This window comes from Pteronotus mesoamericanus, unplaced genomic scaffold, assembly GCF_021234165.1.
Source record: "Pteronotus mesoamericanus isolate MK-2021 breed Mesoamerican mustached bat unplaced genomic scaffold, CSHL_Meso_final contig_116, whole genome shotgun sequence".
In the NCBI taxonomy this organism is placed as follows: domain Eukaryota; kingdom Metazoa; phylum Chordata; class Mammalia; order Chiroptera; family Mormoopidae; genus Pteronotus; species Pteronotus mesoamericanus.
The window spans coordinates 9,054,025-9,073,632 of NW_026555027.1; the positions used below are offsets into that span (position 1 = coordinate 9,054,025).

Genomic DNA, 19,608 nt, shown 5'->3' on the forward strand with positions numbered 1-19,608 from the left:
TCGCACAGCTGGCAGCGTCCCTGGGAAGTGAAGGGGGTCCCCCCTTGTCCTCGGCCAGTGGCCTAGCTGCAGGTGAGAAGGAAATCTGTGGTGAAGGGACCCTGTACACACCGTGCACATCATTTAAAGAACTTCAACCAACTGCGTATGCCCCAATCCCTGAGGCCCTTTTCCTGGCATTTGTTAAATGAGAAAGTGGACTTCATTCTGCATTTACAAAGGGCCCAGATCAACGTAAGGCGAGTTTTCCTACCAAGCATTACCATGTACAGCTTCCTAGTATCAAGTGTGTGGTATTTCAGAAAACAATAGTTGGAGCACATCAATGACTCTTCCGACTCTCTTTATTCAAAGATACAAGAGGCACAAAAATATAGAACTAAAATGTCCAATGGCATCTGAACTAGCAGGTTCACCAAAAGGTTTAAAGGTAAACTCGCATTAGGGAGACTGCTTATAATTACTAGAGAGAGAATGAACTGTTTTTAAAAGAAATGTGTCTCAGGAAAATGCTGACCAACGGGGTAGTGGTTACATTTAATCTCCTGCTGGCGGGGAACCCGCAGGTCTCAGGACGTCTCCTGGGCAGCAGGAGCCACTCTAAGAGGGCAGGCACAGCTGGTACGGCCATTGCGGCAGGGTGGGCTCTTTCTCAGGCTCCCTTGGCAAGATCAACCAACCGCCCACATGTGCCTTCACTTCCAGGGAAGTGATGTGGATACATATTAATTCACATCCATCTCTAGTTGAGAACATCTGGCCATCTGTGACACATGACACACTGTGATGGTTTCAGAACACAGAGCGGGGACCTGGGGAAGGGGACGGGACATGCCTACACATCACACTCCAGAGCGCGAAGGTCTTCCAGGAGCTCCCGGGCCACGGCCTGCAGGTGGGGGTTGCGGCTCTTGGACATGGCCAGGATGCGCTGCAGGGGCAGGGAGCTCCGGAACTCGGAGGCTGACTTGGAGAACACTTCCGGTTCCAGAACCACCGACTGGACAAGTCGCAAAACATGAAGACACACCTCTGCATCTGGATCTGGGGGGAAACAGGTTAACACTCTGGTTAGAATAAAACTCTACCAGGAATCTCGGGGTAGAATCTACCCACAAGGGTTCTTGGATTTTCTGAATGACAGATTTGACAGTTTTGAAAACTACAAGCTGACCCAGAAATGCCATTTCTTAATGTAAAAGTTTAGCTCATAAGAGCAGCATGACAAAACTCATTGTCATCTATTTAATAACATCTTGTCTTCAAATGACTCACGATCACATAACTGCAAAATGCTGAACTAAAAATGCAGCAGCTCTCACGCGTGGGCCGTAACTGCCCCCGGGGCCGACTGCCTCCCAGGAGCTCCTTCACGTCCACTCGGACCGCAGCAAGCCCCTCAGAGACCGCGGCGTCTGCTCAGGACCCCGCGTTCCGGAGGCACGGGCCACAGCCTTCACGCCGCATTCCCTTTTTTCCATGTGAGTTACAGAACCTGGTCGCCCAGCAGATATTGTGGCAGCCACTGAAAACAGCTGGACTGAAACAACAGTCTGACACAAAACTCTACCCTGTAACCAGGTGGACCCCGCTCTCCTCAGCATTTCTCCCTATGGGGAGCCTGTAACATGCCATTAATTTACTTTTTGATTGGATATTGTCACTGGAACCAGGCTCAAAATCAGGACCTTGTTCTTAGCACTGGGCTTACAAAACCTTTTAAAGAAATCAGAGTGGACAGGACAAACTTTCAGCAGGAACTGCCACAACACCAAGGTTCACCCAGAGTCCTCCTCACTGAGTCAGAGCCCCGGGGCACTGTGAGGGCTGCACTGCCAGGGACGTGGAGGAGAAAACCCTGCTGTGCCGGGCGGGCAGGGGCTGGGGCGTCCTAGGCCCAGACATGCGAGTCCTCCTACATTGGGGGAGGGGAAGGACACTAGGTCTAGAACAGGACCTGCCAAAGGCACCTGGCAGAGGGTGGCTGCCACACAGAGGGGAGGATCGCTAGGAAGGCCCCCCCCGCCCCCGCATCCCCCATCCCCGCAGGTGGACAGGAGCTGAACCACAGCAACAGAGATCTCCCCTCCATCCGCTGCCAGGAGCCCAGCAGACACTGAGTGGCCAGGAGAGCCGTCTGCAGCTGGGGGAGGAGCAAAGGGTGGAAGGGTGAGGCCCAAAGGGGAGGCCACCAGCTGGGGGGCAGCAGGCACTGAGGAAGTCACGCTGGCAACTCAGCGCCCCGCCCTCCCAGTGCTCGGAAAGGTTAGAGGGATGTGCGACCCTCAACTTTATTTTTCTTCATCAAATTTGTTTTATCTATTTTAATTCCTTTGTTTTTTCATATAAATTCTAGTGTAACTGTCTCCCACTGTTAAAAATTTTGCTAGGATCTGGACTGAAATTGTAGTAAACCAGGATATTAATTTGAAAGAGAACTAATACCTTTACTATGCTAAGTTTTCCTTTCTTTTCTCTTTTTTGGCCTATATGTATATTGCTTGGAATGAGCAGTTTTCACTCAACATTATGCTTTGGAGAGTCATCTGAATTGATAACAGAAACTACAGTTCATCCACTTCCCATCCATTCTGTTACATGAATTGATTACAATTTATTTGTCCATTCTTCTATTAATGAATATTCTGGGGGTTTTCTTGATTTATGCTATTAAAAAATTATAAACAATGCTTCCATAACACATTTTAAGTACCTCCAGTGAGATTTTTTCCTTTTTGGGGGAGTGGGGCTTCAAATCCCTATTCTACATGTTCTTACTGAAACCTTTAAAAATTATAAAATAAGGCAAACACAGAATGAGAGAAAATAATGTAACTAACCTGTATGTTCTCATTACTCAGCTTAGTCATGTCTTAGTGTTTTTTTCCGACCCATCCTCCCCCACCCTCCCCTTAGGCAACCATCAGCTTGTTCTTTGTATCTATGGGTCTGTTTCTATTTTGTTTTGTATATTCATTTGTCTTGTTTTTTTTCAGATTCCATATAGAAGTGAAATCATATGGTGTTTGTCTTTCTCTGACTTAATTCACTCAGCACAATGCCCTCTAGGTGCATCCATGTTGTCATAAATGGTAAGGTTTCATTCTTTTATGACTAATATTCCATATATATCACATCTTCTTTATCCATTTATCTATTGATGGGTACTTAGGTTACTTTCATATCATGGCTATTGTAAATAATGCTGCAATAAACATAGCGGTGCATGTATCTTTTTGAATTAGTGTTTTTGTTTTCTTCTGATAACTACTCAGAGGTGGAATTGCTGGGTTATATGGCAGGTGTTTTCCATAGTGGCTGCACCAGTTTACATTCCCACCAATAATGCCTTTTCTCCACGTCCAACACTTGTTTGTTCATTTTCCAATGACAGCCGTTCTGACAGGTGTGAGGTGATATTTCATTGTGGTTTTGATTTGCATTTCCCTAAGGGTTAGTGATGATGAGCATCTTTTTATATGTTTATTGGCCATCTGTATGTCCTCTCTGGAGAAATGTCCTCTGCCCATTTTTTAATTGAAAAAGATTTTTTGATGTTAAGTTGTTTGAGTTCCTATTACATTTTGGATGTTAAGCCCTTATTGGATGTATCACTGGTGGATATCTTTTCCCATCAAACAGATATTCTTTTCATTTTGTTGATGGTTTCTTTTGCTGTGCAAAAACTTTTTAGTTCAATGTAGTCACTTTTTAAAAATTTTTTTTCTTTTGTTGCCCTTGCCCAAGGAGATGTATCCAACCAAAAAATATTACTAACACTGATGTCAAAGAGTTTACTTCCTATAGTTTCTTCAAGGACTTTTATGGTTTCAGGTTTTATATTTAAGTTTTTAATCTATTTTGAGTTTATTTTTGTATATGATGTAAGAAAGTGGTCCTTTCTTTTTCTTCTTTTTTGCATGTATCTGCACCCTTGGTACAAGGAAAGGTTCGAGGAATTTGAAGCCAGTGGGGCACAGGAAGGAGGTAACCACTGCAACGACAAAACCCAAACCCAGGTCAACACCCCAGTGTACTAGTAAGAGGTGCAGCCTTTCCCAGGAGTAAACACTATTACCTCATTCTCTCCTGCAGAGGCTGGTACGCCACGGCCCAAAGGCCAAATGCAGCCCATGACCTACTTTTGTATGGCCTGTGAGCTCAGAGTCATAGTTACACTTTCAAGGGTCACTTAAAAAGAAAAACAAACAAACAGAAGACTAATGTGCAACAGAAACCACATATGGCCCTCAAAGGTCAAAATATTTACTACCTGGCTTATTAGAGGAAAAGTTTGCTAGATTCCACCCTCCACCCCCGCTCCCCTCCATACACACACACTACTGCCCAACACGCAATGTCCAACATTGGATCAAAAATTACAATAACCAAGTCAGGGAAATGAAAAGCCCACTGTGATAAAGTAATCAACCAAAACAAATAAAAACAAACCCCTGAATCCAGAATATAAAGAGATCTCTGGAAATTCAATAATTACAAAACAACCCAATAAAAATACAGGTGCGGGAACAAATACAAGAACAATCAGAAAAAGAATATGAAATAAATGATTAATAAATAGGAAAATACTTTAGAGCAAGAACTATTACCAGAAGTGAGAGACTCTGCATAATTATAAAGAGGTCAATGTACCAATATGGCAACAGTGCTAGCTACTCGTGTACCTAACAACAGAGCTTCAAAAGGCACAGAGCACAGTATGATAGAACTCCAAGGGCACATAAACCATGTCACAGTTAGAGTTGGAAACTTTTAACACTCTTATTTCCATTATTAATTTTAAAAAAGGAAGAAAAGAAAATCCAGTAAGGATACAGAATCATCCCTGAATAATACATGCTTAACCAACTTGACCTAACTGACATTTAAAAGAATTCAAAGGACATTCTGTGATTATAAGGGATTAAATTAGATATTAAAAAATGCATAACAGACAACAAAATAACAGTAAAACATGTGAGAATCTCCACATAACACCCTTCTAAACAATCTCTGGATCAAAAGGAAGTCCTAAAGGAAAGTAGGAGATACTGTGAATAAAATGAAAATGAAAACACATTATAAAAATTTATTGATGCAGTTATATCAGTGCTTATAAGCGGAAATTATAACATTACATGCTCATATTAGTAAAAAAAACAAAGGTCTCAAATTAGTTGTCATAGCATTCATTTCTTATTTTAAAAATTAAAAACTGCCCTACCTGGTGTGGCTCAGTGGACTGGGTTCTGGCCTGTGAAACAAAAGGTAGCCGGTTTGATTCCTAGTCAGGGCACATGCCTGGGTTATGGGCCGAATCCCCAGTTGAGGGTATGCGAGAGGCAACCAACCCATGTATCTCTCACACAATGATGTTTCTCTCCCCCCCCTTTCTCTCTCCCTTCCCCTCTTTCTAAAAATAAATAAATAAAATCCTTTAAAAAAATTAAAAAAATTAAAAACAACTGCTCTTCAAAAGATACAGTTAGGAAATGAAGAGACAAGCCACTAGACTGGAAGAAAATATCTGCAAAACGCTTATGTGATAAAACAAACAAAAAACAAAACCCTGAATCTAGAATATAAAGAGATCTCTGGAAATTCAGTAATTACAAAACAACTCAATAAAAATAGGCAAAATATTTGATGAGCACAGGAGTTCTGACCTGTTTCCAACCTGGGCTGGTTCACCCCTCCTTAGGCAACCTGGTGGTCCCCCCAAAACATAAATAAGACACCTTTTCATGCGCTTACTTGACATTTGTATATATTCTTTGATTAGGTGTCTTTTCAAATATTTTATTTACAGCATCTATGCTTGTATAATTGCCAAAACCTAAACATCACCCAAGGTCCTTCAACTGATGAATGGACAGAGACTATGTGGTACGTTGCAGAAGAGTAATCGGCAATAAAAGCAATTAACTGATATACACAATAGCATGATGACTCTCAAATGTATTATGTTAAGGAAAAATGCCAGACTTTAAAATCCCCATATTTCATGATTCTGTTTCTATTCCATTCTGGAAATGCTTAAAACTACAGGACAGAAGACACAGCAGTGGTTGCGAGGGCCTGGCCATCGAGGAGGGGCTGATGACAAAGGGGCACGAGAGAACAGTCACAGGCTCTGGTCTATGCCTTGATTATGGTGGTGGTTACATGGTGTACGCAACTGTTTAAAATCACAAAACTGTCTACTAATAAGTGAACTGCACTCTGTGTAAATTTATAACTCAATAAACCTGACCTTTTAGAAAAGGTCGCACTTACATGGCTGGGTCCTCACCTGCTCCTGCCCTGCCTTCCCGTCTCAATAAGCAGCATCACCATTCCCCTAATGCTCAAGCCTTGCTGATTCCTCTCTCCTTCCCTTCACACCCACCAGCAGTCTCGTTAACCCCGCCTCCAACACGCCCTAAACCCGTAACCACCCCCTAGGCTAGGTGATCTTGTCTCACCTAGACTACAACAATCTCCTTCTCAGTGGCTTTCTTATCTAATGCTTTGTTTTTCTTTCCCCTTCCCATCCCTCTCCACTTGCCCAACAGTGACCAAAAGAAACCTTGTAAATGGAACTCAGAATCTGTCACTTCCCTGCTCTCCAACAGATCTTCACTGCACCCAGGATAAACTCCTCATCCTCAGCCTGGCCCCTGAAGCCCGTGGAACCCAGCCCCACAGCTTCCGGAGCTCGTCTCCTTAGCACACGCCCCTCCTCCCCCTCCTAGCCGTGCGCCAGTCTTGCATCCCTAAGGAGGCCCAAGCCCTCCTGTCTGAGATGGCCACTCTGCCCGGGATGCCCCTCCCCCGACCCCCCTGGCCTTGCTCCTTTCATAGTTCAGCTCAGCAATTTCAACTCCAACATGTAAAGACCTTGGAAAGTGTCACTCCCATCCTTCTAACAAGAAAAGCAGAACAAACTGAAAATCCAAGACTTTCCTTGGACTCAGTCATTGAAGTGAGGTTGCAGGATGATGACAGGCAAACCTCGAGAGTGACAGTCAAGTTCCATATTCCTGGGACAGAGACCTCTGCAGCCTAAAGTGACGGAACACGTAAGTGACCATTCTGATGAACTGCTGGAGGCTGGGTGTGGACCACCATGACAGTGAGAAATTCCTGGGGGAGGGTGGCCATCTTAGGGGGCCCCCTGCCTTCCTGTGGCTTTGAGCCCCAAGGAGCCCACTAGGTTCTCACGTGGTCTGGCAGAGGGAAATGAAGAGTACCCTCCTCAAACACACCTAGGGTGCCTCCCGTGACGAACGCCTTTCTCCGGGAGAAGGGACTTGACGAAGCCTCCCAGGAAGGGCGCGTATCCCACTACGGCCCCTTCTTTCGTTCTGGACTCACTTCAAGAGGGACGGGGCTGAGAAATGCTTGTGAGCGTCACGCAGGCCACTAGAATCCTAAGATGATAGAATACTCCCCCTCCTCTCACAGACCTTAAATCGCACCAACAAAGATCACAATACACAACACACAACAGGAGCCAGGAACATAGAGGGTCACAGCTGGGAGACCGCAAGACACAGAAGCTATCCAAGGAGGAGCTCTTAGGGAAACCCAAAGACGACGGGGGAAATGGTGAGAACACCAGGAGTATGAAGCCCCTGGAAGCACAGAACACAGTCCAGCCCGAGCCAGATTAACATAAAACTGCACACTGAAGGGCGATTTACCCAATAAATAGTTTATCTCTCAACCAAAAATTACAAGGCACACTAAAAGGAAAAATGCATGGTCTGAGAGACAAACCAAGCTTCAGAACCATACTCGGACATGATAGAGACTCCGGAATTATCAGCCAGGGAATTTAGAAGAACTTTGGTTAAGATGCTAAGGGCTCTGTGTTAGCCAGCGCAGGCTGCCAGAACCAAACACGGCAGATGGGGCGGCTTACACAACAGAAATGTATTTTCTCACAGTGCTGATGGCTGACAGACAGTTCGAGATCCAGGTGTCGGCCGGGCTGGCTTCCCTGAGGCCTCGGCCTGCAGAGGGCCTTTTCTCTGTGCTCACACGCCCTGGGGTCTCTCCTCACGTCCTAATCTCTTCCTATAAGAACACCTGTCAGATTGGATTAGTATCCACTCTCGTGGCCTCATTTTAACTTAATTACTTCTTTAGCAGCCCTACTTCCAAATACAATCACTGAGACACTGGATAGGTCAGGGCTTTAACATATGAATTTTCAACAGTTCAGCCTATAACAGGCTCTAATGCAAGAAGAGAAGGGAAATGTAAACAGAGAGGTGGAAGCCGCAAAAGAGAGTCAATTTCAGCTCCAATCTTCTCTCTTCAGAGAGCCATCCCCTTAGCACCAATGGAACTGCCCACTCACCCTGGCACCCACCGCCCTCCTTGACTCTCTGAATAGCAATCATTCTACGGCACTGTCTTCGCTCCCCCACCCCCAGTGAAAAGCTTCAGGAAAGCACGGACCTTTTCTGCCTTGCCCGTCCCTGTAGCTCTAATACAAGAAATACTCCATAAATGAATGAGAGATTGTATTTTATGTGGCTAAGGCTGATATAATACAAAAGATAAGAAAATTTCAGAATAAATAAAATAACGAGACAGCAGTGCGGCCCTCACAAAAGGGCAAAATAAAACCAGCCCCTGGAGGTCATACATGATGAGACACACGCAGTCCAGGGTGCAGCCTAACAGGAACGACTTCGTGGAGAGCATCGTAAGAAAACAGTCGCCTTGGTGACTGAGCTGGAAGGGAAGATGCACAGAGGGGAAGGCAAATGGTTTATAAGCACACAGGCTGCAGGGGGGAGAACAACATGGAACTCGGGTCTGTTTGGGCCACAGATTAGCAAATTCTGAGTTATAACTACACCATTTTTTTTTTTTAAACAATCATGGAAAACCTAGTTACTTGAGACGGAGAACATTCCCACAGACGGCTCCATTTGGGACTTAGAAATGGGTGGAGCAACTTAAATAAGAAAAGGCATTCACCGGACTCCAACACAGACATGACACAGATGCTCTGGCTATTTGATAGCAGTTTCTAAGCAGCCCCCCATAAAAGTTCTTCACTGAGCAAACATAACATGCTGGAGACAAATGAAAAAATAGAACGTCTCAGCAAAGAAATGGAAGAAATAAAGAACAGAATGGAAACATTGTAACTGAAAAATACAGTAACTGAAATTAAAAACTTGGTGTAGACAGAATGGAAGGGCCAGAGGAAAGATTCAGTGAACTGGACGATGGGACAATAGGTATCACCCAGCCTGAATGACAGGGAGAAAACAGGAGGAAGAATGAACAGAGGCTCCGCCTCCAGTGGGACTATAACAAAGATCTAACATTCAAGTTGCTGCAGTTCTGGAAAGAGAGGGAAAGTCAGCAGTGCTAGGAAGTTTCCAAGAAATAATAGCTGAGATTTTACTATATTTGGCAACAGACACAAACCTACAGATCCAAGAAACTGAGCAGACGCCAAACAGAGTAGACCTCAAGAAATTTGTGCCAAGACACATCACAGCCAAACGTCTGAAAACTAAAGACAAAGACAGTCTGGAAAGCAGAAAGAGAGAAATGACAGCACACCTATGGGAGAAAAACAACTCAATGGCACTGGATTTCTCATGAGAAACCATGGAGGTCAGAAAGAACTGACGGAGTATTTTCCATGTGTAGAAACAAAAGAACTGCCAGCTCAGAATCCTTTACCCAGGGAAAATGTTCTCCAGAAGTGAAGGGGAATTCAAGACACTCTCAGCTGAAGGAATATTAAGAGAAGCTGCTGCAGACCTACTCTAAGACAATAGCTAGATCGCATGAAAACCAGCACAGCTGGATGCATTATTCAACGACAGCCTGCTGAGGGTGTAGCTGAGCTACTCTGTGGTATTGCTGCCTTACCTTCATTTTGTTTGGCCCAGTGGGGCCCCCTAAACTAGCACTGGCCCCTCATGCAAGCCATGCCCTCTGTAACAGCCCAGAGGGTCACAGCAAATATAAGCCCTGATACAACTTCTCCAGTACCCCGAGATCAGCGGTCTCCCAGTGCCTTACCCTACGTGCCCTTTGGTTCAGACCCCTGTGGGGCTTGCCCCAAACCCACTCCTTTGGGTGGAATTGTCTGATCCAGTCCTAGCCCAGGAACCTCAAAGCACTCCAGCCACAGACCCTCATAAAGGCATGGGTCCCAGGCCCTGCCTCTCTCGGTCTGCATTTGGCTGTGGCCTCCCATGTGGCCCCTCCAAGTTTGCTAGGTACCTCCTCCAGGATCTGCAGCTTATAAACTTCTCTATTTCAATTCCCCTTGTGCTCTATTGCTGAACCGCAGCTCACCATCCAGCAACCTGTACTGCATTTGCTAAGTGTTAAATCGACAATTTGTCATATAGCCCAAAAGTGGAAACACCACAAATGTCCACTAAGAGACGAACGGATAAACAAAATGTGGTATATCCTCCACAACAGAATATTGTTTGGCAATGAGAAGGAATGGAGTACCGATACATGCTACAACATGGATGAACCTTGAAAATGTGCTAAATGAAAGAAGTCAACACAGAAAGCTACATATTATAAAATTCCAATTGTATGAATTTCCCAAAATAGGTAAATCCATAGAGACAGAAAGCAGAGTGGTGGGCTGGGTGGAAAGAATAAGGGGAGTGACTGCTAATGGGTATGGCGGTTCCTAGGGTGGTGATGAAAAAAATATTCTTAAATTAGGACGGTGGTGATGCTGGCACAGCTCTGCAAATACACTAAAAACTGCTGAGTTACATACTGTAAGTGGCTGAATTTTATGGTATGTGGTATAGCTCACCAAAGCTGTTTTCAGAAAAAGGAGATTAGTGGGATAACTGACAAAATTTGAATTGGGACTGAAAATTAGATATTAAGGGTGTAACCAATGTTAATTTCCTATTTCATTAACTATTCTGGGAGTTTAACATGAGAGGAAGCTAGGCAGGGGATCTTCTTAATTTTTGCAAGTTTTTTGTAAATCTGAAAGAAGAAACAGGGAGATAAGCTAAAGAAAGTTATCTAAACAGAAAGGAAACTATAAAAGAATAAATCTCAGAACATCAAGAAGGAAGAAAGAACAATGGAAAGCATAAAATAAGGATACACACAACAGACTCTACTTCTCTGAGTTCTCTCAATTATGTTTGTTGATGGCACCAAAAATTCTTTCAGCCTCTGGTGTGGTTTTCAATGTACACAGGGAAACTATTTAAGACAATTCTAGAACAAATGGGGAAAGATAAATTGGAAAAAGGTCGACCCGGTAGATAGGGATTAGTTATTATACATAATATAAAATTACATGAATAAAAACATCTTTCTTGGGTGGTTTTTGTCAGAATGAGGTTAAACTTTGCATAGAGTAAACTGCACAAATCTCATGTATGAGTCAAAGAGTGTGGGCAGGCGTGTGCGCCCACATGCAGCAAACCCTGACGAGACAGAGGACACTCCCAGCGTCACCGGCTCCCGCAGGCCCTCCCGCCAGTCTGCCCTTCCCCGAGGTCCTGCTTTCCACCAGCACAGGTCAGTTTTCCCTGTTCTTGAAAATCATATACATGGGACCACACTTTTTTTTAAAAAAAAAAGCACTATTTCATTATTAAAGCTCAAGCAAATCAAACCAAATAAAATAATGCTCTGCATGGGGGTTTTTTTTTTCCCTTCATTTTAAAAAATTTAGTCTCCTCTTGACATTTGGGGATATTCTCACAAAGTCCTACTAAAAGTTTGGAGGGACACGGAATCATTGCATCGTATATGTCTCTTCCCAAACAGTAGACAGGTTTCTTTGTGGATTTTTAAAAAAGATTTTATTTATTCATTTTTAGAAAGAGGGGAAGGGAGGGAGAAAGAGAAGGAAAGAAACATTAGTTGGTTGCCTCTCACACACGCCCAACCACGGACCTGGCCGGCAGCCCAGGCATGTGCCCGGGAATCGAGCTGGCGACACTTCAGTTCACAGGCCAGTGCTCAATCCACTGAGCCACACCAGCCAGGAGTCTCTGTGGATGTTTTAATGTTTAAGTTATTTGGGAGTGGGGAGGAGATGTGTGGGGAAGAGAAGCTATGCTAACAGGACACCAACAATTGTAAACCAATAATGCAATTTTAACAAGCTGATCAAAGAACTTCTCTGGATGATATCTTCCACAGCTCTACATGCTCAGTCAGTGGAATCTGTCACAGACAGACACCTCTGATAAGCACACAGCTCACTCTTCACTCTGTCACCTGCAGCAGCACCTGGAAGGAACTACGTCTGCAGTTCAGCCTAAGTCACTGGACCATATCCACGCTGAACCGCTGAGAGGCCCCGGCTCTGCAGGTTGTGCCAGCCCCGTTCACACATGCCCAGAGCAGGCCAGGTGCCAGGGTGGAAGGCTTATTGCTGGCTGAGGACGAGGACTCAACATCGCTGGTGGCAGGCAACACTCGCCCCCGTTTCCATCTGCAGAAATGTGGGGGAAACCCAGACTGAAAGGTTAGACTATAACCGCATTTCAATAAAATGACTAGAAATTATTTAATTGTAGTTTTTTGAACACAAGCAGAACTGAAATGCTTTGCCCTAAAGCTGGTGTATGCTGGCCCAGGTGGGCTCCTCGGAGAGCAGCCCTGACGTGCGCACCTCTCCACCTCGGACAGGAAGACAGGCTGAGGGACCCCCTTGCCCACCTGTCCTCATGCCGCTCCCTGTTCGCCAGACACACACTCATCATCACCAATGACTTAGCTCAATGCGTCCCTAAGTGGGTCTCTTAGAGACCAGTTCCCCAGATGGCGACGGTGTTTCCATCTACTCCACACCTCTCCACTGGGGAGGGGGACAAAGGACAGGAAAAATGGCTCTCCGAGAACTGAGCTGCAGCTAAGTAAGGACTAGAAGACAAGGACATGGCACTGAGACATCCCTACTCCACAGACCCTGTGACAGCTCTTGTCATAGGCACTGACTCCCCATGTCACATTTCTTAAACACAGGCACTCACACTGACACAAAGAAAACTTGACAAACTCAGCCCGATGGATCTCCTGACAGCTGACATGCCTCCCGGAGGCACGGCTCAGACACGCGTGCTTGCGCGCGCACTCCCCCCCCCCCCCCACTCACGCTCACACACGCTCCCTGGGCCTTTCCGTTCTCAGTCATACTTACAATGAAAACAAATGGTCTATATTGACTTACCTGGTAACTACCCTTGTTTTTTAAAAAATCCATGCACTGAACGCATAAACTGAACTGCGAGGTGAGCTGTGAGTTCATCTGCACGACCGCACACCCCACGGGGTGTGGCAAGTAATCTGGAGCCTCCCCACCATCAGCTCGCAAAGCTACTGAAACAAAGACTTGCTGCCCTGTTTTCTCATCTGTGGCCTGAAGGTTTAATCATCTACATGGTTCCTGTGGAGACTGAATAAGGAGGCACAAGGAAGTGTCCACTGAGACGCTCGGTCCGTAGCTGGCATTCCATAAGCAGCAATGCCCAAACGACACGGAACAAACCTCACCCCTGCTCCCTCCCCCCACAGCCCATTCGCCCCACAGAGGCCTTTGCGGCCCCTCTGGCAGAGCCGGCACCCCGACCGCAGAGCCCTCGCACCGTCCCTCCCTCTGGGGAACACGCTTCCCCAGGAACCCTACCGCCAGTGTCCTACTTCCTCCAGGTCTTTGTGTGGAAGTCAGCTGCTCAGTAGCCTTCCACACATCACCTGAAAATTGAAACAAGAGCAAGCACTTGCTGTCCTATTCTCCTTCCCTGCCTTCCTTCCTCCGTAGCACTGTTTTGCTTATTTATTTTCTCTGTCCCTCTTCACTCACTAGCTCCCTGAAGGCAAGGCCTCGGGACTGTTTGGCTCACTGCTGTATTCACAGCATGGGGAGTGCCTGCACACAGTAGGGGCACATCAAGAAAGAGTTGTTGAGTGAATTAAGTGTCCTGTGACAGAGGATAAAAGAATTATGCAATTCCAAAGAAGAAAGCATTGCTACTAGGAGTAAATCTAATGAAAGATATTTAAGATCTCTATGCAGAAAACAATATACTATTGAAAGAAAGATCTAAACAGTGAAGACATATATCACATCATGTACTGAAGTCTCAACACTGTAAAGATGTCGGTTTTTCTAAACTGATCAAATTCAATGCAGTTTCAATCAAAATCAAAAGTTTCCTTTGTGGAGTTTTATATACAGATTCTAAAAACCACATGGAAAAGAACCAGTGACAGCAAAGGCATTCTTGAAGAAAAATAAGCTGGGAGGAAGTGTCTGTGCTGCTCTGTAAGAGACGATGTGGTACTGCAAAGTGACAGATGGGACGGAGAGTCCGGAAGCACGGTGGACGGCCATTAAAGGACAAAGGCTGCTCTGAGGGGCCGTGGCCATCAGGAAGGACCATCCTGCCAATAAATGGTGCAGGGCCATGGATATCCGTATGGAAGGAGAATTAAACTTGATCCCTACCTCACAACATACATATACATCACGGAGAGGGGATGGCTAGATGTGAAAGGCAGAAAAAGGAGGCTTCTAGATGACAGAGAACTTCTGATTTATCAAAAGACACCATTGTGAGAAATAAAGGAAGACACGGAATGGTAAAATGTATGTGCAACTTTTACAAAACCAACGAAGATTCTATTTCCAGAATGTAACAATTACTAAGATGGCAGATAGCCTAACAGAAAAACGGAGGAGAGTGGAACAGAACCTGACAAAAAAGGATATCTGTAAGGCCACGCAAACACAGGAACTCCTCAGGAAAATGCATGTTAGAAGCACCAGGAGGTAACACCAGGGGGCTGGCGGAGGAAGGAGGCCTACCACAGCAGGCATTGTGGGAGCGAAAAGCGACCAGACTGCTCCCACGCTGCTGGTAAAATGCACACCTGGACAACCACCTGGGGACTGGCCCCGCACCAGCTACTAGAGCTAAAGAAGTGCACTTCCGTCAATCCCAAACTTCCACCCCCAACTGGTGCCAGCAACAGGAAAACATGCATTGTTGACACAGGCAGGCACCGGAATTGTGGAGCAGCATTATTTGTAAAAACAAAAATCCAGAAACAATCCAAACATGTGATCTGAATGGTAAGTGGTCAGGTTCATATAATGGACTCCTGTACACCAGTGAGTCTCAGCCGTGGGTGGGTGTCTTGCCCTCCAGGGGACATTCTGAATGTCGGGAGACATTTTTGGTTGTCATTACTGGGGGTGCTACTGGCACGAGTGGGTAGGGGCCAGGGCTACTCCTCAACATCCAGGCTACATGAATGTCCACAGCACTGAGGAAGCCTGCAGTACTGCAGGCAGCATGTGGAGCCTCGCAACAAAACGTGAACGAAAAGCCAACACAGAAGCATGATTCCCCTTATATAATGTTCAAAACTGGGAAACAGGAGGAAGCAAGTGATATGGAGGGTGCAAAGGGTCCCCAGCGTGCTAGCAGCTCGCCATTTCTCAGTCTAGGTGGTGTTAATGAGTGTCCCTTTGTGATAGTTCTCTCAGCTTCACTGTTTTGTCTCATATACTTTAATTGCGTGCACTTATTAAATTAATTCTGGTAACAGAAGGAAGGGAAAGGAGAAAGGGGAGAAGGGGAGAAAGGGGACAGAAAGAAAATTAACGACCGGCCAAAGCCATTCCAGAGAAGCCCTTCCCGCACCTCCGGGCCAGCCGGGCTCCTGCTTCCCCCGGCACGCGGGTCAGTCCTCCCAGGCCACCCACTCGGGCTATGCTGGTTGCTCTCCTCCCTGGACCCCTCCCTCGTTCTACTAGGAGCCCTGCTGTCTGGCTCAGGTCCCGGCTCAGCCACTTGATCCCTGGGGGGCACTAGCAGTGACCTCACAGAGCTGGTGAAGGGATTATGGGAGTTAATTGCATGTGATGTGCCCAGCACAGAGCAACACTCAGAAATGCTAGTTACCGCCACCTCATCAAGTACTTTGTACTGTCTCAGACTAATTTGTTTAAGTCTTGCCTTCAGTGATGGTTAATTTCATGTGTCAACTGGATGGGGCTAAGTACAGAGCCGGAAAAATGTGATTTCTGGGTGCATCTGCAAAGGTGAATCCACGGACAGAGTAAAGGTCCCCCTCACAGTGTGGGCAGCATCGCCCATCCCCCAAGGCCTGAGCAGAACCAGAAGTGGAGGAAGGGCAACTTCGCTCTCTCTGCTTGAGTACAAAGTCATCTTCTCCTGCCTTCAGACGTCAGCTCTCCCGGTTCTCAGGCCTTCGGAGTTGGACCGAATGACACTGTGGGCTTTCTTGAATCTCCAGCTTGCCAAGGCAGATCTGGGGACTTCTTGGTCTTCATGATCACATGAACCAATTCCTATAATATATCTCCTCTTATATCTAGATGGATGGATGGATGGATGGACAGACAGACAGACAGATCCTATTGGTTCTTTTTCTCTGGAGAACCCTAACACACCTTCCCCGCAGATTTCAAGTCCTTTAACACAGGCTACAAGGCAGTGACCCTTGCAGACCCAGATCCAGCGCCATGCACACTCCTGATGTTCACATCTTTACCGACTGTCTGATACTGCACCTGCGTCGCAGGGAGCCCCACTGTACGCAGGGTGCCTCTGGCATCTGAGGCAGGTAGGAGGGATGCTGTTCATGTCCTGCAGCAGGAACCTCTGCCCCTGGGGCGTGTCCGCTCCAGCTGACTGTCTATTAGACTCAAGTCTGACCTTGGACAAATTCTGGAAATGAATAACATTGAACATGCCTTCAAAATAAGCTACACATCACTGCAGCAGCTCACCCAGCTAAGAAATAAGGTATTTACTTGTTTTTCCTTTGTTCCCTGCAGGTCTCTTCTTCTTTAGGTTAAAGAGATAGGTGCTCTGAACATTGAACCGTAATGTACAAATATCTCTAAAGTCACTGGAGTGTCCTCAATTAAAATCTCAGTAATCCGAGCCGTGTCATATATACTTGTCCCCAATGACAAACACGCATTTAGAAAATCTCCTACTTCGTCACATTCTTTATGAATCTCTTTAGCCATCACAGCATTATCTCTCAGGTGACAAGTGTTCTTGTCTCCCAAATGGTCCCTGATTATTTCCGCACCCACCAACCCGAATGCATAAATGAAAATGCATGTTACTCCTGAGAGAAACAACACAAAGGATTTCTCTACAATTACTTCTCTATGATGAAGAAGGAAAAACTCACTGGATCAAGTGAAAAAAATCCCATTATAATAAGAAATCCATTTGGACATATCAACCAAAACTGACGTACTAAATCTCTAAGGAGACCGTTGCTGAGCTGTAAGCACGAAGACAGGTCAGATTCACAATGTTTTCTACTGCCACAGGAGCCCGCACGTGACAACAGCAGTTTGAGTGAATTTGGCACACTAACACAGTAGAGTGAGCAAATACTTTTCTGGGTGCTGTTTAATCCTGGCTGAGCATCTTGTCATCCTTTCATAAGTGGCCCATACGTGGTCTTGTGGTTGTACAGTGACACCAGGGGATGACCTCTGTAGAGTCCAACACGACTCTCCAGAGCTCCTGTTCAAAGAGTGCATGTTCTCTACACCGCCCTCCGAATGTGGAATGGGGGTGTCAAACTTCACACGCACCAAGCTAAACTCCATTCCCTTACTGCCCCCTTCCCAGCACTCCCAACAGCACCAACAATGGCCCAGCTTCCCAGCCCCAAACCTAAGTGTCACCCTGGACTGTCCTCCCTTGTATGCCTTTCCCTTCAAAGTGTACCTCGATCATCACCACCGCCACCACCCTGTCAGGCTGCCGCGGCTTCTCACCTAACCTCCCAGCCTCTGACTCCTCTCAGCGCCCCCGCCCACAGCAGCCAGCCTGAGCTTAGTAAACAGTGCATCAGACTGCGCCGGCCCTGCTTCAGAGTCCTGCCCAAAGTCTCCTGGGCTGCACACCAGCCCTCAGGGAGCCAGGCCCAGCTCTGACTCCTCTCCTGCCGCTGCCCGTAGCCTCTCCAGCCACACTGGCCTTTTCCGCTCCCACATTCTCAACACCCAAGGCTGCTGCCGGGCCCTCCCGCTGCCCATCCGTGGCCATCACGCTCGGCTCACAGATCTCTGCATGCTTCGCTTAGATCCCTCGCTTCACTTAGGTCTCCACTCAAATACCTAAAGGGCATACCCTAAAGAGTGGTCACTCTTGAGCGCTCATGCCACTCCATCTTTATTCATATTCTGTGATAGACACCCTTCTACCCGTTCCCCGTCAAGTCCCTCCACCTGAATATAAGCTCCACAGGCGAAGGACTCTGTCTCGTTCACTTCTAAACCTCGAGTCCCTAGGACAGGACTCAGAGCTCAGTGAATAATTGTAATACATGAGCTGCCCCAGTGCACTCCCAGCCACAGTACGCCTGCCATGGCACCAGCCCCCTGGGGGACAGGCAGAGCCCCCCAGTGCCATGAGGACAGGCAAAGCCCCCACAGCCATGGAGTCAGGTAGAGTCCTGTGCCCCTGAGGGCAGGGCAGGGAGAGCGCACAGCTGCCACGAGGGCAGGTGGAGCCCTCAGCTCAACAGCAGAGTCTGCGGAAGGGAGATCAAGCCCCTGGAGTATACTCTGCGGGAAACAGAAGAAATAAAACATCTAGTCTCTAGTCTCTTACCTAGTTAACAGACTTTTAAAAAAAAACAGAACAAAACACACACACAGTTCCAGGACATTAACAAGCAACAAATCGGAAAGTGCAAACATGAGCCCATTTGTCACGCTCACCATGGGGCTCTGGAAAAGGAATGATCTGACTTGGGGACAGGATATCTGGAAAGGCTCCTGGAGAGTGGTTTCAAGCTGGATCCTGAAGGTCTGGGAACATAATGCGTCTAGCCATCAGAGGGCTGTGAGATGGGCTAGTGAAACTTCACGGAGCAGTCCATTTTACGTCTCTAATTTTTTCTTTCCAAAAATCCAAAGAGATGTTATTACTTCAACCATTACACAGTAAAACCCCCTCATCTTGGCTTCTTGCATCAGCTCATCTGTTTCTGAATTACACTCTAGCAGCAGACTCCTCACTTGCCTCCTTCCAAAATCACTTCTCAACTTTTCAACACGATACTTCAGACAACAGATCACACACAGGGGGAGTAGAAAAGGTGTTACTTATCCCAACGAGGAATTTACTCCTTTTCTAAAATACACTCACATGGCAGATGGGTCAGCTCTGATGTATATATGCAGAGCCTGAATCACAACCAAATCAGTCCCACTTTAACACATGTCAAAATGCATTAAAATAAGCAGATGTCAGTAACCATAACAGAAATACCACTGGCAAATACAGATTCCTCAGGACAGCGGGTCATTTATTAAATGCAGGCAACCTACAGCCTTCACCATTTGTCAAGTCTCTCCTATAACTGCAGGTCTGACATAAATTCACTGTGGCCCAGGAGAAAACACACAAGCTCAGGCAGAGGGCCAGGATATGAACACCAAACACAGTGCCTCTATTGGATTGGACTTGACCAAGTACAGTGTTCAGGTTCTCTGAGGCTCGCTTTCCTCCTCGAAGACTGGAAGTTGGCCCACCCCCGAGGGCCTCACAGAGCACTTTGCGTGACACGTGG

General features: G+C 46.3%; 1 protein-coding gene across 1 annotated transcript in view; it reads right to left on the bottom strand.

The window, feature by feature from the left end:
• Window positions 1–835: 835 nt before the first annotated feature.
• The window catches only part of HSF2BP (heat shock transcription factor 2 binding protein), a 69,933-nt gene continuing 51,160 nt past the window's right edge, over window positions 836–19,608 (bottom strand). Inside the window, exon 8 of the mRNA XM_054576334.1 lies at window positions 836–1,044. Within this exon, the coding sequence (XP_054432309.1) occupies window positions 836–1,044 (209 nt within the window). The remainder of the gene's footprint in view (window positions 1,045–19,608) is intronic.